Below are 26,108 nucleotides of genomic sequence, written 5' to 3'. Positions count from 1 at the left end.
TTACACGTAGTATTCATTTATTTTTATTTTTGCTATATTCCTTAGTAAAACATATCATTTAATTCCTTTCGTGTAAAATAGTAACAAAATTGATGCCCAAGGAAATGATTACTTTAAGTTCGATAACACCACGAACCTCGAAACTCTAGTTTGAAACGACATCGACCGACAAATTATAAAATTTATATTTAAAAGAAATTTATACATGCCACAAATATAAAATATTCGTTTTGAATAGTGATTAAGTTTATAATAAAGACGACTTATCCGATTGAGACGAGAAATACATAAATTCTGTGCAGATCATGTTCAATATCACAGACGAGAAATTCATCTTATTTTAATTCGTTTTTCAGGACTTCTTCTAGGTGAGCCAATAGACAAATTAAGAGAATACAAAGTTTCCCACATAATTTCCCTAAACACTAAGTTAATACACGGACGAATTATCCCCGGGGAATTATCCATTGGTATAATATTGTCGAAAAATAGACTGTGCCCCCTGCAACCCCAATTCGAAAATACCTGCCCTATCCTTATGGCATACTCAAAATTGACAACATCATCCGCGGTATATAGAAGTAGTAGTGCCGTCTTCTTTTTGGCTAAGTCGCCTGTTCTTATCTTAGATCGAACCAGGGATTAATTGGCTCTTCAAATAATGACTTCTTTTGTTCGGTGAATGACAGATTCTGCTTTTAGAATAAACTTGGCGTAAATGTTTGTGAAAGGAAAAACGCCGCCATGAACAGGTCAGGAACCTATTCGTTTGTACGTTAATCAGGCAAAATTGGTACACCAACACGTTGTATCCTTTTCAGTTTCTCGGGTTCTTGTTCTTCAGTTATTGTACTTGGAACACCAGTTGGGGAGTGACCAGGACTTACTCCGGTTGAGATCTTTCTAGGTGTGGTTTGAGACGGGTGTATTTGTGGTCCATGTCGTGGATAGTTATACTGAGGGGACATCAAGTTGTGACCGTCCAGGGATTTTGACCGATACCATGCCGCTCCATTGGTGTTGTAATCCTCCTTTGGAAATGCAAATTGTGATGGCTGTGGGTTGTTTTCCATCTCCCATACATCGCTTTCCCTTACAGGCATCAGTACATTGCCACTGGACTTTCTCCTCCCATCTTTCCCTCTTGCCGGATGAGGAGCTGTCATGTACCCCATAGGATACTGTCCAGTGGCTTCATGTGTTCTTGGTGCGATCATTCCCAGTCTGACCATTCTCTCCTCGGCGACATTTGGTGGTTCTGGTCGATACGGTGAGAGGACAGGCATGCTTCCTCGCTTCCATTCAGAGTCACTATAGGACCTAATATATCTATTTCCAGTAGAGGATCGGGATCCGTCAAGTTCTCTCGAATACCTTGATAGGGACCTCCCAACAACGAATGGTTCATTTCCGGCTGCTCTTGTTAGAGTACTTGCTCGCATCTCTTCCGGTGGCCTTTCTTTAAGAAACCAGTTGGAGTTGTTGTTTGGGGAACCCAGGGGCAAAGTATTCGATGCATTCATACCCATAATGATTTGATCCTGCTCAAGACGAGAAGACAGTCTTCGCAATCGATTTTCACGTTTTCTAATCCTGTCCTTTCTACATAACAGAAAAAAAGAGAGTACAGTATCAATCAAGAGAGTAAATCTTATTTTTCAACACACTTAATTGTTGTGATCTGCATAAAGTCACCTGAAAGAGAGACAGCTTAGCCTCGTTTCCTGATCCCCTCTCTCTCCCTCGAGGAAGATTATAATTTTAAAATTAATTATCTTTTTCACCCTCGAGGTGTCCTCTCGACGACATGAGTTGAAAGAAGAAGACTCGTAGTGTTGAAGGAAGCATTTATAATAATATCCTTTTTATTAAGATTAGTGGGAGGTTGCACCAAATCCTACTGTCTGACTGTCTCGTTTTTGCACTTGTAATTGCAACACGTGTAACCTCAATCTTACATTCACGAGTTATGTAGCCAATACAACTGCCATTCAGAAATTTGTCCCTTGATGCACACAAAGGTACTCTGCTAGAGCTGATAGGCATTATCTTAGGCACTGTCAACCTCAATCTAGACCGTAAACACTACAACAACAACAACATGCTTCCGAACAATTAATGAATGTGAGATTTCATTTAAAAGCCTCCAATCTGGAGTGGGCTTGATTCCAAATCTTTGCAAATGAGTTCCAGGCCTCTTGGGTGGCTTTGAAATATTGTACAACTGCCCCTTCATTTTATACCAAGGCCCTTTAGATTCACGATTCACGTAAAACTAGCACTTCACATTACACTCTAATCAGTTAAGCCCTTTGGTAATGCCGCTCTTAATCTTTTCAATATGAAAAGGAGGCAGTGTAGCCCTGTGGTAAGGGCGCTTGCCTTGAGATCGGGATATCCCGGGTTCAAGACCCGCTCTGACCACTCGTTGAATTTGATCCTTGTAGTCCCTGGTTCAACTTCCCAGCTGCACTTGTAAATAGCCAACTGGTTTGCCTCCGGCCAGTCGGGATTCTTAACAGTTGTTGGTCTGTTGTGTCGTTTCGTTGTGTTTCATTGGCCCTGAAAAGCCCCTATGGGGAACGGTCAGTTAAGTATGTATTGTATTGTTTTAAGCGAAAGAACGAAAATGGTCACGGTAAACAGTGCATTCACTCACAAGAAAGAGTGGAAAAGATATATGTTGTACGCTAAAAAGCTGATAAATAAAACTTTTAGTACCTTGCCCATAGAGTGCAAAATACAACGATGATACATAGCAGAACCAATATTAATGCGGCTAAGCCAGCGACGAGGCCAATGAACCACGGCTGCTCTGTCAATGAAACCATGGCAGTCCTGTGAATAAAACGAAGGTGCATGAATTGAGTACTGAATACTTAAATAGGCCTAAGGAAAAGACACTCAATAAAAGGGAAATTTTGTTCACACACGTTGTTATTTAGCTTGAAGCTTGAGGAGCCGTTTATGGAAAGCACAATTCGAGTTCACACGACAGGAAACCGAACTCGACCGCTGAAAACTGCGGCTATTTGCGAAGTCTGATGGAGTTAGATGTCAACTCAAGTTAATTCTGTGTTGGCCAAAGGGGAATCCAATCTCGAGGTACCTGAAAGCCAATCTAGCTCTACGACCACTATGCAACGCCGGCAAATTATAATTCGAATTGTGAACACTGTCAATACAAAAGCATCTCTTGGGGCGAATAAATTCCATTAATTATATCATCGAATGGTAAATACATAAACTCATAAAGATAATTCGTTCCTTGGTTAGATCACTTTATGCAATATGTGACAGGGCCTTGTTAGTTAAGAGGCCATTGACTTAATTTCTACGGAATTTCGCCAGATATTTTAAGTTTCATTCCAAATAAAGAACGTAATGAGGAAGGCAATAACTTATCGTATTTATTTTGCACACGAATGAAACAAAAACAAAGTGATTAAACTGCGATGATACTTACATCTATCAATTCATATTGGTTTTTTACAGCGTGATAGTAAAATCAGTTTCTAACTGTGTCTAATCTGAAGAAGCTATGAATACGACTGATTCTTAGTGCTTACGCGCACTTTTCTGCCTGTGCTTTAATTTTGATCTCAATATTTTGCACACTCCGAGGTATTCTTAAAACAGTCGATTTTTGCTAATTCGCTGAAAAATATCCTGTAATTTGAACGCGATTGCCATATTGACATAAGCATTCTCTATATTGTTGAATACAACCGCCACACATTTCCATTGTTTTCCAATTCTATCGTTTTCACTATCCTCAGTGCTAGCAGATACGAACCGGTCTTTCAAAGATTCCTAGCGTGAGAAATAGACGTATCAAGAAACAATTGCAGCGATTCTGGTCCTGGCATAGCTACTTTAATTTCTGCTACCATAGAGTCCATCATGTACCTGAACCCTGACTTGTTTCGTTTTAACATTGATTTAACTTACGCAATTTGAGCAAGGTTTTGAAAGTCTACTAACCTTTTTGCAATCACTACCAATAGACTGACACTCAAAACGGCCTGTTATTGGGTTCAGATCTGCGATACGATTTTACAAATGATTTTACCACTTCTTCATATATGTGTGTACGTGTGTTAAATTTTTGTCCAAGTGGTTCTGAGTATCCAAATCTTAAAAATATCGATAAACAACGTGCAGGAATTCCCATCGCATTAGCATAGAGCTCCTGATTTAATTGTTAAGTCGTGGCATAGTAAAAATGGTGCTGCTCAGTGCTGTTCTTCTGGGAAACTAATCAAGTAGTGAGAGTCCATTTCTGTTTCCAGTCATGCCGAGAGGTTCGTAAAGAGTTCTCGGTTGCTGCTATTCTGTTCCCTATTTCTCCTTCATAGGTAAACAAATATAGGAGTGCTATGCAGGCTATTTTGCAAATGGCACTTTTCCACATGTGGCTGGACAAAGGCTTCGATACACTCGTCAGTCGTTTCGCCCTTAAAATGCTTGCCGCTTAGCAAATTATTGCAGTTTGCAGATTCGCAGCATGAGAAGTTTGCCATCTCAGGAGAACGCCGGAAATTGCAATAATCGTTTGCGTGGTTCTAAAGATGAAACAAGTGGCATAAAATGAAAGCATGAAAATCGCATTCGGCAACATTCAAACTTGTGTTCCGAGCTTCTCGGGCATGGATACTGTTGGTAGATAGAATCACAAGAATCCTCATCTGTTGAGCTTACCATAGTCATAATATTTGCAATCAATTTTTACTTAATTAAGTTGATATTGCTGGGCTAATTTATTGTCACATAAAGGGATTTCTGACCGGTGTTGCCAAACAACTCTTGACTCAAATTCAGTGATTGACAAAACTGCTTGTGAAAGTTATTACCTCATTGTTACACTACATATAGAAAGGGGTTGTAAATCGAATGACAAAGAAACAAAAAACATACTTATACGGCGTGTATCTACAGGTTGTCTAATTCTTAAGTACACCAAAAATCGACTCTCTCTATTAGATGCAGACTCAAGAAAGAAACCTTGAAGTTGGTCCCTATTAGCTGACAAAGCGAAGCGGGATTGCTTGGCCAATCCCTTGGCTAAAAGAGACAAAAAAGACGCAAACATTTTCTAAGCTTAATTAAAAACAATAAATTGAGTTAAACAACAAACAACGGACTTTTCCTTTATATTTTCGAATCTCAGGAGTCAAACCTTTAGATTAAAATACATCTCCCTCGTTTAGTATTTAAACTTTCTTCTACTTTCACGAAAAGCGTTGAGCAGTATCTTTGTCGGACAAATAACACATTGTCTCTGAGATCATCCTCTCGATTAGCCATACTAGTAGCAATTTGGATGATCCCATCCGCGCCACTCTATCTAAATGTTACACTTATTAGTTATCTTACTTCTGTTATGTTGGTTAATCAATCTTCAGTCTCGGTGTCCTTGTGATGATACTGAATTGAGTTGAATTGAATAAACAAATTGTGTTATGTCAAATTATCAGTATTCTAGCAACTGCCACGCAAATTGCTTGGTGTTTTGTCGTCTTCGTAGCCATCAGTTGAAATGTTAGGGAAAATATCACTAGTAATATTCTGCTGTGCCAGCCTTTAAAATTTCATGATGTCATGAAATACCTAACAAAGTTTGGTTATGAAGGAAGAGATACCCCCTCGCCCTCACCTTTAAAAACAAAATGTTGGCTGGGGAAGTGGGGGAGGGGGAGGGGGGAGGGGGGGGGAGGACTTGTAAAGAAGGAGGGGGTGGTGTTGGTGATGACTGATTGTGACCTCACCAAGGTGAAACGTATACTTGGTATAATTTGCATAATAATAACGTTTAGTTCCCAGCGGAGAGACAGGTTCATCCAACATGGCCATGATGACGGCAAACCAGCAATACGTGTCCCAACACTTTTGGTGATTTTTGAATCCATCGAAGAATTCAATTTCTCTTCGCAGACATGCCAAAACTACTGGGTTTTCGTCGTGTTAACAAACTGACAAGTTTCTGAGGGTGCCGCCGTCTCTTCAAATGTGGCGTCAAGGTCCGAATCAACTTCGACGAGGTTACCTGTTACCTATCTTCTTCGTGCCATGTGGCACATAAGGGCTCAACACAATCCCGCTAACCATCTCTGTCAGCCGCTGCCATTTTTACCTCACTCCAGTTCTTCCATCCCGCTTTTTCTCTTTCTCTCTCCGCCGTCCTTCTCCATGTTGTCCTTGATCTTCCCCGTTTTCGCCGCCCTCTGGGGCCCAGGTTAATGCAGTTCTGCAGTCATTGTTTGGTTCTTTCCTCATGATGTGGCCGATGAATTTCCATCTTCTCCCTTCGCACGTTCTCAGTGAGGACGAGGAGACCGAACTTATTCCGACGGAGAATCCAACTATTTTTTTACTTCGGAGAATTAGTATCTGTATTTCAAGATAGCTTTTAACTATGAATATGGTCCTTTGATTATTGCTCAAACTTTGTAAGTGATTGTGTAAATTAAGTGCTCACTTCTTGGTGTCTAAAAAATGATTCTTACGCAACAACACAAATAGACGAGTTCACGCTCTTGAGTGCATCATGGGTAATCAGGGCAAGATGGAGAGAAATTCAAAGCTTTATAAGGAAGTTCAAAACAATGAAAAGTATTCATGACATGCAATTTTTGGTTTTTTATTTTACAAAAAAGGAAGATATGCGCTCAAAGGTTCGGCAGATTAAATTTGGAAAGAATTATTTATTCAGCTCAGTTGTGAACATGAACTTATTTTTTTGGTTTATGAAGGCCAAATTCAATAAAGTCGAGTCATGTACAGTATATTTTGCTTTGAATTTCCTGCCATGTCGCCCTGATTACCCATGATGCAATCAAGAGCGTGAAATCGTCTATAATATATAGATTTCGCCAAGCCTAAAAGCGGAGCTCCCTGGTTATTTATTCTTACTGCCTGTAGGGGTTAATGAAAATAAAAGGTTTCGATGAATTGTCCGCGTTTTGATGTTTCCGACTAATGATTTATTAGATCATTTTCTTTGCTTTCTTCTATAGAAAAATTCATTGCCTAACTAGTGAATTCGACGGTACACCGATATCGCATGAATCACGAAGCGATGAGTACGATATAGATTTTCGAGCGAAATTTATTTTGGAATTCACCAGTTTGGCAATGAATTTTTCTTGAGCCGCATGAGTTTTAAAAGAAAACAAGCATACCCTCAGCGAGCGAATCGAAAGGAAAAAAGCATTTCAGAGTCAACTGTGAATAGCCAGCGAATGGGAATCACGCTACAATTAAAAGACATAAAAAAACTTTGTCACTTCAAAGTCAAAAAAGAGTTTTACTAATGTTCTTTATCTCTGAAAACCAGATCATTCGCATTTTGATGTATTTCATTGAAACAAGCCAGGTTTGCTTGGAACAAGAATCGGCAAAATACGGCAATGCAATCAAGAAAGGACGAACTTCAAACAAGATCCGCTCCAACACTTAAATAACGTTTAGGTGCTTTACGCACATTTTTGATAACACAAGCTGGCTAATGAAATTTCCTCCTAATTTTACGAGAACTCATTGCAATTACGTGTTTGTAACTTTAAGGGCAAAATTTTCTTGTCACTGTCGAGGCACATCGAAAACCAGTTGGGCAAACGGATTAAAAAAGCACTTGTTCGCTCGCATTTTAGAGCAAAACAAATAAACTTTTTATTTATGTCCAAAAGAGTACAGATAATAAGAATACATCTTCCAAACCGTTTTTCACCTGAACACGAAACGCGTTGACCGTGTAAGAACTACAGTTGACGTAGTATGGCCATGTAGCCGCGTCGAGCCACAGAAAGCGCGCGAGAAATGAAGCCTCGCTTATGTTTAGGAGAATTAACCTGGGTTGAGCCTGCAATCCAATCGAAAATCAGTACCTGGTCCGCGGTCAACTTAAAATAACAGCTGAACTCAGTGAGCTCTAGGCTTGAGACCGATATATGGTCAGGTGATACTGGTCAGCGGATACCTTGTTTTGACAGGTGTCAATTGATCAAAACATGGATGTCCAATATCAAAGATGTATGCTGTAAACTAGAATGATATTGGTCACATTGGCATACATGGAGGGGTGGACGTAGGTACGTACGGACGGACGGTGATTATGTCATGGCTAATTTCTCGCCTCGATGGGTTACCATATTTTCTTAACTAAGGTGTTAAAGGCGACAATGCGAGGTATTTTCTACTTGCACAAATCCCGTAACACTCCTGTTTTAGTCCCCAAAAATTTGCATAGGTGTTGTTTTCGATTTCTCTCGGGACATCTTCATGTCCCAGAAGAAATTGCAAACAATGATTATGCCAAATTTTGGAGGGTAAAGGCGGTGTATTTTTGGGATTTGTGCAAGTAGAGAATAACAATGAGGTACAACAATTATTATCCTATTTTCTTCCTTTCTTCGGGTAAAATTTTTGGGTGTCTGCAACACTACGCCGGGAATTGCATTCAATTGAGGAAAAGGATTTAAGTAAAGAAACAGCTTTCGTAACCTGCTATTGTTTGGTATTGCAAGTAGCTTCTATTGTTTTTAAGTCTAAGTCATTGTTTCAATAGGCCATTTCCGAGTTCAAGTCTGCCTCCTCTTCAAAGTGAGTCTAACTGCGAAGTTTTTCTTATGAAAATCAGTTGTCATTCATACGTAAAGTAGAACTAATTACCATCACAAAAACTTTGCACTTAGACGCGCTTTGAGGAGGAGGCAGACATGAACATTTGTTCAGTCTTTTGTTTTTGGCTAGGGTAGCGAGCCAATCACATTATACGTTACGAGAGCTGCAACTTTATGAGAAAACACTCCGACTGAGAGCAAAGACATTAATTAAAGGAACTTGCATGGTGCAGCTGACAATTGTGGTTGATAATCTTCAGTGTATCAGTGGCCAATCAACCAATACCGGAGCGTAAATGGCAGAATACCAAATTATGTAATCAAAACTAATCGCGCCGATTGACCAGTAAATCGGATTTTAATTCACAATTCCTTATGAATTGCGGAAAAAAATCCTGAATAGAAAAGTACTTTAGAACACAGTACTAGTTCAAACAATTCTTATTGCGCTTACATTAGCGTAATGACTCAATATGTAGGGATATATCTCTACTAATGGTGAATATTTTGTATCTATGAAGACACGCAAACCGGTGTAGCTTGAGGTAAGGACGATCTGTCTTATGCACTTGCCTTATAAACTGTATTGCATATAATTAAACTTTCTTAAAGAACACCAGTTTCGCAGTTATCAAACAGACATACAGTGGAAACTGTGAATATTCTAGAGTTGATCATACACTTACAACGATATTTCATGCTTGCTTTGAATTCGTTCAGGATATGCGTCCTGCTTGGAATTTCAAGTGTTTTTGACTAAGTTGTAATTAAGAGTTTGATTGGATTTTTCGACAGTGTTGTCATATATAATTCATTTTGTTCACACCACAGGCTCTCGATGTAATGAATCATAATGTTAGCATTCTCTTCTTTAATAGCCTTTTAAACATTGGTTGTTTCGTCAAATTTGGTCATTGTTTGATAAAATTCCGACGTGAAAATATTTACTCTCAATCGTAAATTGTACGGAAATATTTCAGCTTTCTGCTTCACCATTTTACAAAATAATCCAAGATACCCAAAGTGAAAGACAACTGCTATTTTTCCTTATTTTACTTTACGCACAAACTAAGCATGAAATATATAAACAATGCTCGAAAATTATTTCACTTTTCTCTTCACGGTGTGACAGACATTTATAGACAACTATTACTTGAAGTGAAAATAAAAGCAATATATACCTAGTTAACTCCTCATAGTTAACGAATGGTCGAGATGTTTATTCTTCTTTGTAAACACGAACCTTCAAACTTGACACAACTATGACCGGGTATGCGACTGTAAAGCTTTGACAAGATCCTGACAACCTGGAGCACTTTGAGTTGCTTTGCCCATTTTTATTATAAATCGGGGTCATTTCTTCCCAGAATCAAGAGAAGATAGGGCAATGGAGCGAATTCACCATATTTGACCCTTTTCGATGAAATTTATTAGAAATCGATCAGTAGCTCTATGTCATACAAACGGAGAGATGCCGGTTTCGGTGTGTAGTATCGCTGCGTATTTTTACGAGTTGTGCTGTATTTTGACGAGCCCGTTCATCTACCCTTTAAGCTTTTTGCACTATATTTTTAGGAAGTGAATTGTAAACAACCGAGAACCTGTTACAGAGCGCGCGGTAAACGTCAGCACCAAAACTAGTCAAACCGGTTCACTACTGTACAATGACCAAATGTACAATGACTAACTGTTCAATATCGTGGAATATTTGTATTCTTTTCCTGCGATTTTTGAATAATAACTAATGCAGTTGGATAATAATACGTGGTTATTTCAAGGACGACGTCTCAATTAATGGTCAGTTTGAGTAAAATTGGATCGGGCGGTCATGGAAACCACTGATAAAAATAACCTTCGTAAGATGAGCGTAATCTAAAAATAACTTCCAAAAAAATATCATTGGGCAGAGGGATTCACTTTCTGACCTCATATTCTCTGTCCAGGGTATATCATGAATTGAAATTCTTCGCCCCACAAAAACTCATGCAGAAAATGGGCTTGCAACATGATCTAGGGTGACTCGGCGACTGGAACAGTAACAAAGGGCCTATCAATAGTATGAAAGTAGAATTGAACCTATAGCTTATATCTACAGGTTTTGTTGACAGGTTTCGATGTTGCAGGTTATACAAGTTCTTGCTTAACTAACCTGACCACGCTTGATTAAAAGATGGATAGGGTTGTTTACTCAATAACTAGCGGATTTACCAATTGAGTTATATATAATTCTGCACCGGACATTGATTTACCGCCGGAGTAAATGACGCTGTCCATCTTTCTCTCTCAAGTTCTCCAAGGAGTGCATGACTGGAGGCGTTAAACAGCTGTGGAGTATAGTTGAGAATACTTTCGTTCCCATATTCCTGAAGTAGTGTTCTAAGTTGTCATTCATCTGGCTAAATGTTTTTAATTGGCTTTTTCATTTCTTTCCGGCGGTGTCGCAGGCACTTTTGCCAGATCTTTCTGTTATTCTGGTTATAATTGAGCGATTCTTGATATCAGTCGTGCCCACTGAAATGCCGAACATACAGAAGGAGAGTGAATTCACACCGCAAATTCCTTTTAACATTTGATTTCCTCAGTGTGTGTAAATGACAACCTGGCAAGAAGGATCCAAGACCCCCATGCACCCTCGCCTCCGCACGTCCTAAGAGGGCCCATTGTTTTCCATAATTTTAGTGACGTAGTGCTCTCTCGTTCCCATAAGTCATTACTCTTTTTGCATCAGTTTTCTTGTTGCTTATTTGCTACCAATCCCTCGTTGACATGTCTCTGTTTTCCACCAAGTTCCAAAAGCAGGAGGCACACTTTTAAGTAAGACCACGTATAAAAACTTCTCCTGATAGGATTTCCAAACCCTCCTCAAAATCACATAAGATGTTCTAAAAATTCTCTTACATCGCTGCAAACAACTGCTTCGACAATGGCATAATGTAATTATCTGCGGATTCCCACCGAAGGAGCAGAATTTCAACAAAACATTTCGCAATTGCTTCCTCGATTCCGGGGAAGTTGCGTAGAGTCTGCAACACTTAAGTGTGATCTTCTCGCACAGCAGCTAAAATCAGGGAAATTCTTTGTTCTCCGGGGGTAAAATTATCGCTCAGTCACGATAAATCATGGAGATTTCGACTCTGGGATTTTTTTAAACGACTCCTACTTGCACAGAAACCTTCAGTTTTGAAATAGCCACATAATTATAGGCAAAAACTCAAACGCAAACACTCATAACTAAAAGATACCACTTTTCCCACACAGTGAAAGATGTACACTCAAACCAATATTTTTTCCGCATTGTAACTTGTAAATGGATATACATGTATTTTTTTAAATTGAAAATTGGTATTATTTTGTTAATTAAAAACCTTAAAATGAAATAGAACCATGGAAGCCATTTCATTTGCCTGTTATCAGATTTGACGAGGTCGTGCTGTCGTTTTGTTAATCCCCCATCTCTTAATTAAACAAAGGATCAGACGTAAGAAGATGTAAAATAAAATTCGATGTCACTTTGTTTCCCTCGCATATCATTGTACGTAAACAAACCTCTAGAAAATCCAGGCCCATTTTTGCCAAGGATTAGTTCTTGTTTATCTTAAGGGGTTTACCTCTGGTCGAGTCTCAGAAAACTGATATAAAAATAACCAAACAGATTCAGTCAAGCTTTGAATTGCTGTTACGTTTGCAAGTGTACAACCTATTGCCAAATTTGTGTTCATTGATCACGATAGGTTGCACAACATGAGTATTATAGGAAATATTCACCACAATTTCCGATGATGAGTTGCTTGTTTTAGACAATGAATACGAGAGACAGCCAAATAAAGCTACGAATTAAAAAAAAGTTTGGAGTTGATCTTGTCTCGATTTTAGGTGGTTGTTAACGGAAAAAGTCCTTGTGGTGGCCTACTGATCCTCACCGTGAGAAAAAAGAATCATTTTGATTTATTCGTGAAAGGTCGTTTGCCTTCAACGTTGTTCGTTAAATTTACGATCGGGCATAAGGTTTCTTGGTTTCTTGGCATTTTAGAGATGCTGGAATTAAGCCAGTCATCACAAGTACTATAATGAAGTGTTTGGGTGACTCACGCGGACACCCAGTAACAACTAACATTAATTCATTATGTAGGTAAACCGGCTTAAAGCAGCCACTTATTATTCGATGAACTTAACAATTCAACAAATTAGGAAAAAGATCATCATCCTTCAAAGACAGAACTTGGACTGGTTTATGGATATCACCGAGAAGTAAAAGCTATACTCAATGTGTGAAACACTGAAACACAGTGTGTGAAACTGTGTGAAACACAGTGTTCAAACCACAGCTTCCTTCGTATTACTTGGGAAAGTTGAACACGAAAACTCCGCTGAATCGCAATATCGCTTCCCATTCCCTAATCGTTGGAAAACATTTCGCCATTTCACAATTGACAGAAACTCTTGAATTATAGGGATAAAATGAAGATGGTTTTCAATTGATGACATGGTGGGATCTCATGGATTTATATCGACGAAACAATGTGACTTCAAGTTGGTTACTTAATAAACTTCAGTTTGAAAACAATCAATTCACGACTAAAAGGTTGGTTAAACTCCTTAATTGGCCTCAGTTCGTTACCTTCACATATGTTATCGATTATCATTTTACTCATGAAATGGTTTGACATAACTAAAGAAAACTCACCTAAAGAAGCAGGAATTTGGCGACGTGCTTCGAGGTTGCACTGACGGGAAACAATGACTGATATCTGCAGTGTAGCTGCAAAACTCAATATTTGTCCAATTGTTCAATAAATATCGGACCAAAGAGGTGCCTCTCCAATTAGTGGAAAGATGAATTTTAATTCTCAAGCAACTTTGCTTGTCAGCTTCCTCTTCCAGTTGTCAATATCTTCGGAATTTTTTGAAAACACGAAAATTCACAAGAGCGAATACAGGTTTTCGCCCTCCTCCGGTTAATGAAACTGATCCCATCATGCGAATAGGACCGTGGCCACGTAATGGGGGTGGAGTACTATTCTCTATGGCAAACGAATTCCTTTGAGACGCCTTAGTACAATGCAATTGAAAGTGCAGGTTTAACGCAAAATTAACAAAGCATGAAATTAGTTATGATGAGCTGAATATTCAGTTTAAAGTTAATTTATTGCACTTGATCGCAGGAAGAATTGTGTTTTGTAATTCGGAAAAATGGTCTTCCGAAAAATCCGATTTGAGAGCACTTTAGCTTACAATTTACAACCGAGAAGATGGGAACAACATCAAAATCCTTAACATGTCGAGTTATTTAATAAGACTGTCTTCACAGTCACGCGTATGGTTTGTTTTTGGTTCGTTTTTGCCTTTCACACATTGAACTAGATGGCATAGCTACGTTAATCAAAGAAACTCGGATTTCAAAATCATTTACGACACTTTGCTACCAAGGGCAATAAAAAATAGCTAATACGAATATGACACACAAAATGTTTTTTTTTTGTAAAAATCGTTGCTGGAATTTTTTTTCAAGAAAGAACGTTAGTTACATCAAAAATAGACAACTTTCACAGCACCCGAAGCAACGAGTGGCCTCAGTGGCACTTTGATGGAACCTGGGGAAAAATAGCTCTTGCAAGCCATGGCAATCACACTTGACATTCATCGCCCTTTAACTGTTACGTATTATTAACTATTTCAGGGGAGAGTTTTGACTAACAGTGGCCACATTATCCTGTTTTGTCTGAGCCTATTTGACATTTATTCTTCTGGAAGGAATTTAAGTTATTTGTGGTGAAAATTTAAGGTTATCTATGGTAAGTTTAAGGCAACTTTGTTCTGACCACAAAAGCAAGTTATGACGTCATGTCTTGTAACCTTTGCGTAATGTAGTTTGCTCGGCCACCGAATTGCATTTTTTTAAAATTACACTGAATTGGCTAGAATTCGAAACCCCCAAAAACGACGTCCTGAAATAAAATAAAATAAAATAAAATACATTCTGATTGATTCAGTAACTCAAACAACTTTAAGTAAAGCTATGATCCTCGCATTTGTGGACGCAATTTTAGCAATTGCGTAGGAAAGCCCCACAAATGACCAGTTCCCAACGTCAGTGGCTTCATAGCTCAGTTGGTTAGAGCGTCGCACCAGTATCGCGAGGTCACGGATTCAAACCCCGTTGAAGTCCTGAATTTTTCAGGCGCCTCTGCGCAATTACTAAAATTGCGTCCATAACTGCGAAGATCATAGCTTTACTTGATTTCATATCCGCAGTTCAGTATATGATTCAATTCATGTACCATTTCGTTCATGCAAACAACTTTGTTACAGTTACGTTATAAGATATTGCGAAATTTCCCTAATAGCAGTGTCACGTTTATCGTTGATATGTGGATACTAGGTGAAAGGAGAGGTCGATGCTGCCTTCCGATATCGTAACACTGGTTATGGCACACAATCAAATCTTCCTTGACAAGTCACGGTGTCATCGCTCATGCGCACAATTCGCCGTACCTCTTGCTTTATTTATGAACAATACTGCTATTAAACTGCAATGTTTGCCTGAATTTTGAAAAGCTATGTGTTGGAATCCTTAAGCTAAACATGTATGCCGGTGACGTTATGCCCTGGTGAAAATCCGAACTCACGAACTGTTTGAATCTCGCAAAATACTAGCTTAGCCTTTTTCATGCAAAATGCGAGCATATTTAGCTTTCGAAAACAAAAGGCCTTTAAACAACAACAACAACAACAACAACAACCATCAAGAGAAAATGAGGGGACAGAGAGGTAGGCTCCAGCCCTTGGGATAGGTCAAGTCCACGAAAGTTATTTTCAGACGAGCGGAAGTCTTCCGAGACGTCCGCATGCAGGCCAACCTCGGTCCGATGTTTGAAAGAAAATATATATTCATCAGCCTTCCACGTGCGCCATCATTTTCTCTTATCCCTACGCACCTGAGAGCGAGGCAAGACTGCATGCGGACGTCTCATCAGACAGTCTTCCTCTAGAACAAAGAATTCCGCTCATCTAAAAATAACTTTCGTGGACATAACATATCCCGGCCAACGGCTTGAGCCTCCCTCTCTGTCCCCTCATTTTCTCTTGCAACCATTCATTAATTTGCCAAATTAGAAAACGTTTAATACAACAGAGTAAATTAAATTGATCAGGCAAAAAACCACCCAGAATAGTTATAAACTAAACGAGCTGAGTAGTTTTCCCTTCCTACTACATCAGCTGTATAGGAAAAATTTCAATCAAAATTAGATTCGAGCATGCTAGCTTAAAAGTGGGTGCTGAATAGTTCATGAAATTCCAGTGAACCGAGTTACGGAGTCATTAAGTCCAACGAATGGGACCCTTCGTTTAACTATGACACTCGGTTTCCGTGGGCATTTTTCCCTCACAACTCAAATATAAAACAATTTTCGCCTCTCGACATCTTACTCACGAGGAAGGAAATCTTTCAGATGGAAGCTTGTCAAAGAAAACATGCCTGTATGTGTGGCTGGTGAACGGAAAAGTTTACCATACAGGTTTCTCGCCTAAAACTGACAAAACTAAATGTTCGCAACTAAAAAACAAGCTTCAAAGAAAAATAAATGGTGGCAATTCGTTTGCAGTGTCGCCTATTCATCTTCATATTCTTCGTGGCTTGAAATGCTCATTTGGGCAGAGTTTCTTTATTACCATGATGTTTCATTGTAGCAGCAAGTACTGACAAATTCTAAAGGTTCTACTTAATACATGACTGTAAACATTAAAAGTCATTTCAAGTTCTTTAAACTGCGAGATCACGGATATCTATGTCCACAGAAAGGAAAGGGGATGCTTCCAAATGTTGTGAGAAAGGGAGACAAAAATGTCACTTTCGATTGTATGGGTGCCGTCTGCTTTGTTTGTTATAAGCTGGCAGGGGGGTAATCGGGTAATTGTTCAAGCATGGCTGCTAACAATGGATCGTATGAATGACACTCAAAGTGTTTAACCATGCGGGGAGAAAAAGCGTGGGAAATATTTCTAGTTCTTTCTTTGTAACTGTGGCTGATATGGAAACGTCTATTTTTCCTTTCAGGATTACGACAAATGTTCAAGTAAGTTATTTTTAGTAATCTTGGTGATATCGATATAACACTATCTATTCATTTGAAATAACTCTATCTAAAAGGAGAACACTTAGATATGCCCATGACCTAATTTGCCAGTTGGTTTTAATGTCAAAGACAAGGAAATAAAGTAATCGAATCGTCAAGCATGTTACAGCCGGCTCAAGGCATTCCGGAGGGTAGCCGTCACCTGGGTATTCTTGTTCATTTAATGGTCTTCAGTTTAACATAGAAGAACTAGCTCCAGATTGAAAGTCTTTATTTGCTCTCCCTGCCAAACCTTGTTAGCTCCTCATGTACGAATTTACTTAACTATGTTTTGAAAATTAACAGCCTGTTAAATTATCTTTCAAGATTTTGAGCTTCTTTGTTGTTATTAACGGGTGGTTTACGAAGATAAATTCAAAGATAGAGTGCAGACCGCAGACCGCAGGCCAACCCTAACTCAAAGTTATTGAAAGCTAACCGTTTGAATTTGGATGCTTAGAGACTTATTAAATACTATTTATCAGCGCCAATTGTAGGCAGTCCGCAGTCTGCGGTCTGCAGTCTGCAAATCCCGCACAGGTATTTCTTACCTCTCGCATCATTTAAATATTTGAATCCCGTCGAAACGTCTAGAACAGCTGTCACCATGCTGTACACGATAAACAACTGGTTTTTAAACGTGCTAGAACGTTTTGCTCAAGATCTTTCTAGAGTCTAGATGACGTTAGCAAGGTATTTGTTGCTTAGCATGAAAATGACTTTCCCCTATGAAATGAAAAACTCATGGTCAAGAAAACACCGTCGAACGTTGATATCGTCACTTACTCACAACGCCAGATAAGGAAGGAGGTACCTACAGTTTTAGCCGTGTTTCTTTTGAGACAAGAGTAAGTCTACTCTCAGTAATGGGTAAAAAGCAATAAATGTAAATTACTTTCATAGAAAATGCGACGGACGGATTCTTATTCACTAGTTGCAAAACTTGGGAAAACGAAGCAGTCAGCGCAGAGAACGAGAGAGTTTTCCAAAGTTTTGCAAGGAGTCAATAAAAATTCATACAAAGCAATTTCTGTGCTGTACTTTGTTTGTTATATATATATATCTCTAAGGAACTGGTTATAAAGTACAGGAGCGGGTGGACCATCATTTTTGTGCATGAACCTGAATAGGGTGGGTCAAGGGAAATCATGGTGTACGTTGGGGGTGGGCCTTTAAAAAAAATATGCTTCAATTTTATTGGACATACACATGGCCCTAGAAGTCTTCTCAAAATCATGGCAAGACAGCAACATTCACGGAACTTCAGATATACTAAAATTTTTCATATGATCTGTATTAGTGAAATTATTATAAGTATCGATGTCAAGGTCTATTTGATTTTCTGCGTAACGGCATTCAAAAATGCACAAAATGCAGTCCAAAGCAACCCAGTTTTTCAAACTTCCCCGGAAAACTATGGGCCCGGACCCCTCCAGAATCTCAGATTTTGTCTATGAGATCCCTCATCACTCAATTGCACCTATCCAACACAAAAACCTATCTTCAAATCTGGTGGCAACGCATGAATGCTTAAAGTAGCGTGATAAATAATTAACATAACCTGAAGTTGCAAGGGGCATGACGTGGGAGGGGGGGGGGGGGGGAAGTCTGGGTCACTACTGTCTGTGCTTGGATTCAAGGGTAGGCTACTTTAAATTTCGTTTCACTAGGAGGAGTATGCCACTAAAAAAAATACGAGAGAATTGTGAGATCATTTCGCTTGTCCCAAATTACTGTCAGATAACCATGTGCAATGACAAATTCGGACTCAGTTGACTTACACTGTTAACACAAATATTGAATGTTGCTCCTTCTTCGATTCGGTCTCAATAAGATCATCTGAAGGCAAATCCAGAGGAACAAAGCAGGAAGCCGAAGTCATGTTTTCAAAATGCAAAATTCGACTGGGGAGCTGATTTCAAGACCGCGCTTCTCAGAAGCCGTTTGAATGCTTTGCTCCGATTGGCTAAGTGATACTACAATGGACTGTGATTGGTTACATGTTTCACATGTAAAGAATGCCGATGCCATGGTGATTGGACGTATCGCGTTTTTTACATGCGAAAATATAACATATCAAATTCTATTTATTTCAAGAATAAAGAATGGCTTGATAGCTCTGAGTTTTGCGTCAAAATACGGCCAAAACTCCATTGCCTATAGGGGGCTGTGCTCTGGAACGCCATCGGTCCTTCAAAATGTTCTATTTTAGAGTGCACGGACATGAAATCCTTTTTGAAAAATGTCGTTAAATGTTATGTTTTTAACGATTTTAATTTCAACGTTTTAGCTCTGCAAATAATTAACAATAGATCTGAGAATTTCGTTTATTTTTAAATGTCTTCTTAAATCTTGGAATGCCTATTTTATTAGGAATGATTTTATTTTATTCCCTTAAATGTAGTTTTAATATTTTTTAGCATTTTATCACTAATTTGTAATTCTGTACACGACCCCACAAGCTTTTAGCTTTGAATTTGATATCGTGTATAAATAAACAAAGATTGATTGATTGATTGATTATTGCCTAAAATTCTCGCTATAGATGTAATATTCACTGGAATTTTTTGGTCCGCAAAAGATACTTAACGAGACTGTAATACTTTCTTTGTAAAATTTCAAATTTTCAAAGCGTCATTACACGTCACAGAGATAAATTGCGCTTAAAGTCTCAGAGGCAGCTTATCGTGCAATGGACTTTAGATATTCAGTAATGGTTTTTTGGCTCACAGATCAGAAAAAGACGGGATTATGCTAATGAAGCAAAAATTGTAAACAAAGTTTCCTCTAATTGAGCTTGGAGAACAGCCACCAATAGATTTGGTTTTATCAACGGAGTTGATAATGTAAATTGGCCACCGTACAGAGATTCGTACGGTGCCCAATTTACATTATCAACTCCGTTGATAAAACCAATTTTTTGTATACTACTTCCCCACCGACGCAGCACCACAGTTTCTTTAGAAACTACCCCGTTCAGCCACCAAAAGAGGCTTGGTGTGTGCATGGAGAGGAGACAGTGTGATAATACGATATATGTGTAGCTTTCTTTTGCAGTAAATACAGCGGTGGTTTTAGGTGTGAGACATGCGTAGATGCCCATATTAGACTACAAAAAGATTTATTTAGACTTATCAGGGTGGAGGGTACTTACTTTTCTAGCAAGTTTGATACGAAAATTGTATTTGTTGTGATACTTTTCTTTCATTTTGACTTGCTCAATGTAGTAGGGTTGACTGGAATTGTTTATAAGGATACTTTTTTTCTGGAGAACAAGTCAAGCTTTCACAGTTCAATGATCTAGGAGATATGAATGTTAATTCCTACAAAATATAACGTTGAAAATTGCTTACGTTTTCAATTTTTGATTAAATGTAACCAGGCAATGTCAGAACAGCACAGCAGGACTGGTTTCTGTTGCTGTAAAGACATTTGCTCTATTTGCAATCGCGAGCAAAAAGAGGCTTTATGACTGTGACGAGGTAACCTAAGATTTGATAGATTATTTAAAGTTCAAAAAATTAAGCGAGTTTTAAAAGTGAGAGAAGACATTCACGAACCACAACATTAATTATCAGAATAGCTTTATTGTCAGTCTTGCATAATTTAGATGTTCTTCATTGACATTTAAAGAACGATGGCATAATTAAAATACCGGTCGTGCGGAAAAACAAGACTAAATTATAGACTGGAAGAGGAAATAGACTTTGCAATTCTGTTAAAAATGGTTAACATAGCCCGGCATCTCTCTTTTAAGAGTCTCTTTTTAATACTCCACTAAATCGTTTGGAGTCAGTGTCAATATTTTACCAAAGATCTTATTCCCAACAAGGTTTGAACTTCTTGAAATTGCAGGTTTGGTTTCAGATGGGTTAAAATAATTCTTAATTCTTTCCGTTTTTCTTCGTATTCGGCTATCATTAAGAGACTTACCATGCCTTAAATTATCGACTGAGATGTCCATCGTTAATTTTACTTGCTCCAGTTATTGATCAGTAAACGAGCCTCGCAATGTAAATGCTCCTACGCACACGCTGAGGGAATTTATAATCAATTCCACTTGTCATTTCAATGCCATGTGACGAATAATTGAAGTAAAGCAATTTGGTCTCAGGAGACTGAGAACGTACCATAAATGGAGCTCACTTTTGCGACATATTTAAAAAATGCGCTTCCGGGAATGTTAAGAAATACTGGCTCGCTGATCTCTTGGATATCTGCAGTGTTCTCAATCTTTGCTCCTAGCGTACTCGAACCGACGCAATTTTAGAATTGGGACACCTGCCACTAGATATTACATTTCAGTCCATTCTATTGACATTTACAAGAATTTCTTCGCAATTTTAGTTCGGACTTCGCCGCCTTGAAGCAATCACTCGTGCGGTCCACTCTGAAGATCTTTAAATCATCTTCCAGGTGCTACCCGCTTCTCCTTCCTGAGGTAAGAATTGTTCCTAACACATACAAACTTCAAAGCTTCACGACAAGTTTACTATTTTAATGTGTTGTTTGCATTCGTGATGCAAAAACTCCTTTATTGCAGTAAGAGCACAGGTTATTCCTCGTGTAAAGTTTACCGTCATATTTCGCGGCAGTTTTTCTTGTAAAAATCTTATATGTGATTGATCTTAGGTCGTTTTGTTGCAATTGCACAGTAAAGTTGAGATGTAAAGCTCTTGTCGAGACTTTCTCGCGTTAAGAGATTTTGCCTAGACCCTTCGATCGGCGAGACTGTCATTATCCGCAAATGCTAGCTAAGCAGGTGTTTTGTCACACACGAAGATATCAAAATAATTCTTTTCATTCGAAATTGTGTGGACTATCAAAACTACGCAAGTTAGAGGACGCTTTTATATAGACTGTGACACAGCACCTGTATGGCTCCTTTACATCTGAGAAATTTGTTCTCAATATTTCAAACTGGCTTTCCTTTGACAGGTCAAATGGAGCTGAGGTGGATTATTTTAGCTGGATGCGGAGGCGGAATTCTCCTTTTTGCGTATGTCGCATTTGTCATTTACAAAATTGCACAACGTAGAAAGAGGTGAGCCTGAAATGACCAAGGAGGGGGTGGGTCGATATTAAACAAGTATTCACCGAAGTGGAGGTGGCTAGATGATTTTAACTCATTTACTCCTGCAGAGATTACAGCATTTTCGGACGCAATGCGCACGAATTACTCGGAGGTGAATAGCAAAGATTAGTATAAATACACAGGTGATTATACAAAATCGCGAGCTCTCATTGGCTCGCTATCTCGGATTATCAGCCGATAATCACCTCGACGGACAAAATGGCTGCCAGTAGTCGTTTTGCCACTGTAAGTGAAGATGATTTCGCGTTGAAATGTTTTTTTTTTCTCTTTTTTGAAATAATCACCTGTGTATTTATACTAAAACAATTATTCGCCTCAGACTCAGTGATTATCAGTGAATATTCACCTCGACCTCGTCTCGGTGAATATTCACCGATAATCACTTCGCCTTTGGCGAATAATTGTTAAATATCCGGAGTTTGAGTAGCCAATCAGCGCTCGCGTTCAACGCTATCCACTGTTTTAGTATATGCTAATTTAAACTGTTTGCTTTTAAATTACTAATTAGCTAAGTGACATCTGTTTACAGCAAACTTTGTTCAAATGGCAATCTCGTTTTCAAGTTATAAGTTAAATGCTTCATTTCAAACGGTCAATAATACACGTCGAACTCTTTAGGCAAGATAAAGGGGTTTTATGGCAACTGTAACGCACGTTGCATCTGGAAGCATGTAACATGATTATTTAAAAGAACTCGGAATCGGTGTCGTTTATGTCTTGTCTGTAAGTATTGAGACATGTATGTAGCGTCCCCCCACTGCCTGCCTCGAATAGCTTTTGCTAAATGTAGGTAGTATGTATGGGTGATCATTATTGCTTTACCGTTAATAAAGTTAAATTGAATTTTAGTTTGATTATTTTGGGTGCAGGTCAAAGGAACGTGATCCAGAAGGTCTTACATCCGATAAAGATTGGGCAGTTCACGTAACAGACCTTATCGAGAGAAGACAAGATGGGCTTTGCAAGGATACAATATCACGATCGACCAAACTGCGCCGTACAACCACCATTCCAGGTCACCCTGAGGTTGTCCTGCAATCTGTTACTACACTTGAAACGCCAGTAAAAAGGTCACAAAACCATCTTACAGGCAGGAAGGAAAGATCAGAGCACAGAGTGGGCGAATCTTCATACACTGTCGAGGGACCATCATCTGAAGGTATTAGAAGTCATGCAGATGACCAAAGGACTGAATACAGATGGCAGGAGTTATTGCGTCAGTCCAGTAATGCTAAGATAACGCGGAGTCGTTCATACCATTACTCTAACCCGCCAGAACATCGCAGAGCATCGGTTCGCTCGTTAAATCTTGACAAAGAGTTCCAAGGACAACTCGATGATATAAAAGGTAAATCACTCAGAGGGCATAAGTCGCACGGATCATCTTCAAACCAAATTGCTTCGATCAATAAAGGCGCAGTATTGAAAGACGGAAAAGTGAAATCCCTACACCAGGAAACCAAAAATGGAAAAACAAAAATGACCAGATCAGGGTTCGTTCCATCTATGGTCGCTACATCAGTAGCCCTGAATCAACAAACAGATCCTCCAAGGAAGACGATGGAGTCTCCTCAATTGCGTCCAGAAGCAGACTACCATACGACGTCAATCGATGAGCTCGCAAAAAGCAGCCACAAAGTTCGCAACACAACGGATAACCTCGAGAATGGTATGCAGGAACACCAAGGGCCAGCTAGCGTAGACGTAAGCACGCAAGCTATTACCAGCAGCAGCAACAGGAACGTTGAACCAAGGAATGCCAACAAGCATATCAGCCGATCTGGGTCTGCACCTTCCACCGAAGCTAAGGAAAGTGTCTTTAGGCGTGAATTGGAGCTACCTCCGAGACAAAGAAGTATGTCTCTTAGGTGGATTCCAGAGCCAGACTATCAGTCAGTGTCACTTGAGGAACTCGTTTTGGCGACTCAAAGTTACGATAAACCAGCCCAAGAGACAAACATCTGCATCGTGGAGATCCATAGTCCACCAAACAAAGTTAGGAAATCTGTTGGCAGCAGAAATGTCGAAAATGGTGTACAAGAGTCATACGCAACAACAGACTACTACGATGAAAGGCAGGGTTTATCAAACGATGATCAACAGCTAAGCGCTGCTTCAGATTTTGTAAACAAATCATTTTCATTGCCAGGAGTGGCTAAGCGTGTAACGTCAGACCGAATTCCTGAGAATGACAGAAGCCTGGAAAAGGGGAACCGAACAGCAATAAAGATTAAAGACAACATAGACGAAACTGTATCAGTAAAACGTTATGTTGAAAACCTTCAAGGTCAAATACCCCAAGGGGGCCTACATACTGGAAACGAGAACAGCAGTCCCGAAGAAGCAAGTAACGAAGACCGAATGGCCACATCAACAACAGTCGTTAACGACAGCAACGGCACAGAAAACTCATCAAACGAAAGTCCAGCAGCAGTTATTGCAGAGCAAGAAGCCAAAGTTGACAGCAGCCCAGGCCTTCGTCCTTCCTTGATAAAAGAACCCGAAGTCAGATCGATTGGTAAAATGAGAATAATAAAAAATGACGATCCCCCTCCTTGGCTGACGACTCAAGAAAGAACTCTCAAGCTTCCCATAAGAGAAAGTCCACAAGTGACCTTGGAGAGATCTTCTTCAACAAAAGAGATGCAGCTGCAAGATTCGCCTTCGACGGCACTATCAGGTCCTCACAGCACAACTGGGACGACAAGGCCAAGCTCAGGAGACTTGGTGAAAGTCGCTTTAAAGAAAAAGAACGGACTAAGCAGTGTTGATATCAACAACAATGTCAGCAATGAAGATCAACAAAGCAAACTCCTACAGTCCACGGACCTGACAGCAACGACTTTCGCTGGTGTCCGAGTTGGTAATGAAGTATCAATAAACATGTCTGTAAAAGAAGAGGCAGAACATTCCTCAGTCAAAGGAATTCTTACTTTAGAGGAGAAGAAGAAACACTGGAAACGCGAACAGATTGTAGATCAGCTTCACAGCGCTCGACAAAGGAATTCGAGCCAGAACTACATATTTGGTACTGGTCTTGCCTATCAATCTTGTATACCAGAACTGCAAAACAAACTAAAGGAACTGACATTGGCCAAATAAAAATTCAGTTTAATTAATTCCATGAAAATCTGAAAGAAAATATATTACTAAGAAAAACTTAGACCTTAGTCTTGGAAGCAGAGTTGGTGCTGGGGCGAGATCACTCGCCCTTCACAATGTGGCCCGGGTTTAATGCTCGGACTCAATGCCGGTACGCGGATCTCCACTCTGCTCCGATAGATTCCGGGTTTCCCCTCTAATCAGAAAGCAACATGATTGGGTCTACTTTATTTCAATCATATGTAAGATTTGCATTCTCCCCTGCAAGCAGAGTTTTTGTGCTTTGTTCGACAAGCTCGAGACGAAGTGCATTAAACATATTAACGTGATTTATAGTTTAAATGGAAAATGCAAGCGATTTTCAGCATCTGAAATAATTTCAGTCATAGAATCTGAGATAACTCTGAACCCTAACTTCCATATCAGAAGAGTTTCGTGTTCAGCTAGAAGAGCACGCGACTTAATGAATGCATATTAAGGTGGCTCAAAGCAGTTTCAATACTTTCAAGAGACCTTGTTATTACAAGGATTGACACTACAACAATTTATCACATAAAAGCAATGTTATGGTACCATGTGACACATTAATTATTGCTGAACAAGATGCAGTCATTTTTTGACGTAACCAGTTACCATGGTAACAGGAAAGCCTTGCAAAAACACCCTACATTTTAGCTTTAGTTGCTCATATCTGAAAAATGAAGTCGGTGACCCCAATTTTTTATTTCACAGAAGTGATCAACAGGCCAAGATGAAACTCCCTGGAAAGTTTAAAAAAATTATATGCAGCGGATTCAGAGCTATACTAAATTTCCAATTAGTTAAGGTAGCTCTGAATCTGTTCCACAGACATTTCACACACTTTCTAAAATTATTTGAAATCTGACCCCCCTTCCCCAGAATAACTATTGCCTCCAAATTTGTTATACAGTGGTAGAAGGAAAATAGTTCAGTACTCTTAATATGGCAAATCTAACATGTAAGTGTAGGAAGACTAAAGAAGCTTTTGGTTCAATAGGATGATGATAGTTTCTACGACTGGAAACCTAGACCAAGACACACGCAACTTTTAATAGCTTGTTTTGTTTATATGGCAGGAAATATTTTGTTTGGCATGATTTTCATACATGGTTTGTATTCGTGTTATAAGATAATATTAAAGAATCCCTTTATGAT

At 39.1% G+C, this 26,108-nt stretch overlaps 2 protein-coding genes across 6 annotated transcripts; one reads left to right on the top strand and one right to left on the bottom strand.

Annotated features, from left to right (window-relative positions):
* On the bottom strand, positions 1 to 18,643 carry LOC138022483 (uncharacterized). Of its 4 annotated transcripts, XM_068869663.1 has the most exons (4): positions 18,517 to 18,643; positions 17,287 to 17,461; positions 2,722 to 2,838; positions 1 to 1,602 (listed from the first exon to the last, which is right to left on the bottom strand). In XM_068869663.1, exons 3-4 carry the CDS (start codon positions 2,829 to 2,831, stop codon positions 777 to 779), a joined length of 936 nt encoding a protein of 311 aa, XP_068725764.1. In that variant the 5' UTR covers positions 2,832 to 2,838; positions 17,287 to 17,461; positions 18,517 to 18,643; the 3' UTR covers positions 1 to 776. The 4 variants fall into 4 exon arrangements, with proteins under 4 accessions (XP_068725764.1, XP_068725743.1, XP_068725750.1 ...); XM_068869642.1 differs by lacking the exons at positions 17,287 to 17,461; positions 18,517 to 18,643 and adding an exon at positions 13,306 to 13,397; XM_068869649.1 differs by lacking the exons at positions 17,287 to 17,461; positions 18,517 to 18,643 and adding an exon at positions 3,985 to 4,122.
* On the top strand, positions 4,212 to 26,108 carry LOC138022474 (uncharacterized). Of its 2 annotated transcripts, XM_068869621.1 has the most exons (7): positions 4,212 to 4,304; positions 7,992 to 8,090; positions 14,299 to 14,413; positions 16,678 to 16,696; positions 21,083 to 21,176; positions 21,674 to 21,779; positions 22,700 to 26,108. In XM_068869621.1, exons 6-7 carry the CDS (start codon positions 21,679 to 21,681, stop codon positions 24,930 to 24,932), a joined length of 2,334 nt encoding a protein of 777 aa, XP_068725722.1. In that variant the 5' UTR covers positions 4,212 to 4,304; positions 7,992 to 8,090; positions 14,299 to 14,413; positions 16,678 to 16,696; positions 21,083 to 21,176; positions 21,674 to 21,678; the 3' UTR covers positions 24,933 to 26,108. The 2 variants fall into 2 exon arrangements, with proteins under 2 accessions (XP_068725722.1, XP_068725729.1); XM_068869628.1 differs by lacking the exons at positions 4,212 to 4,304; positions 7,992 to 8,090 and having other exon boundaries at positions 13,730 to 14,413.

Source organism: Montipora capricornis, chromosome 2 (genome assembly GCF_036669925.1).
Source record: "Montipora capricornis isolate CH-2021 chromosome 2, ASM3666992v2, whole genome shotgun sequence".
In the NCBI taxonomy this organism is placed as follows: domain Eukaryota; kingdom Metazoa; phylum Cnidaria; class Anthozoa; order Scleractinia; family Acroporidae; genus Montipora; species Montipora capricornis.
The sequence above is the reverse complement of the archived record's forward strand: the minus strand, read 5'-3'. Positions and strand labels throughout refer to the sequence as shown.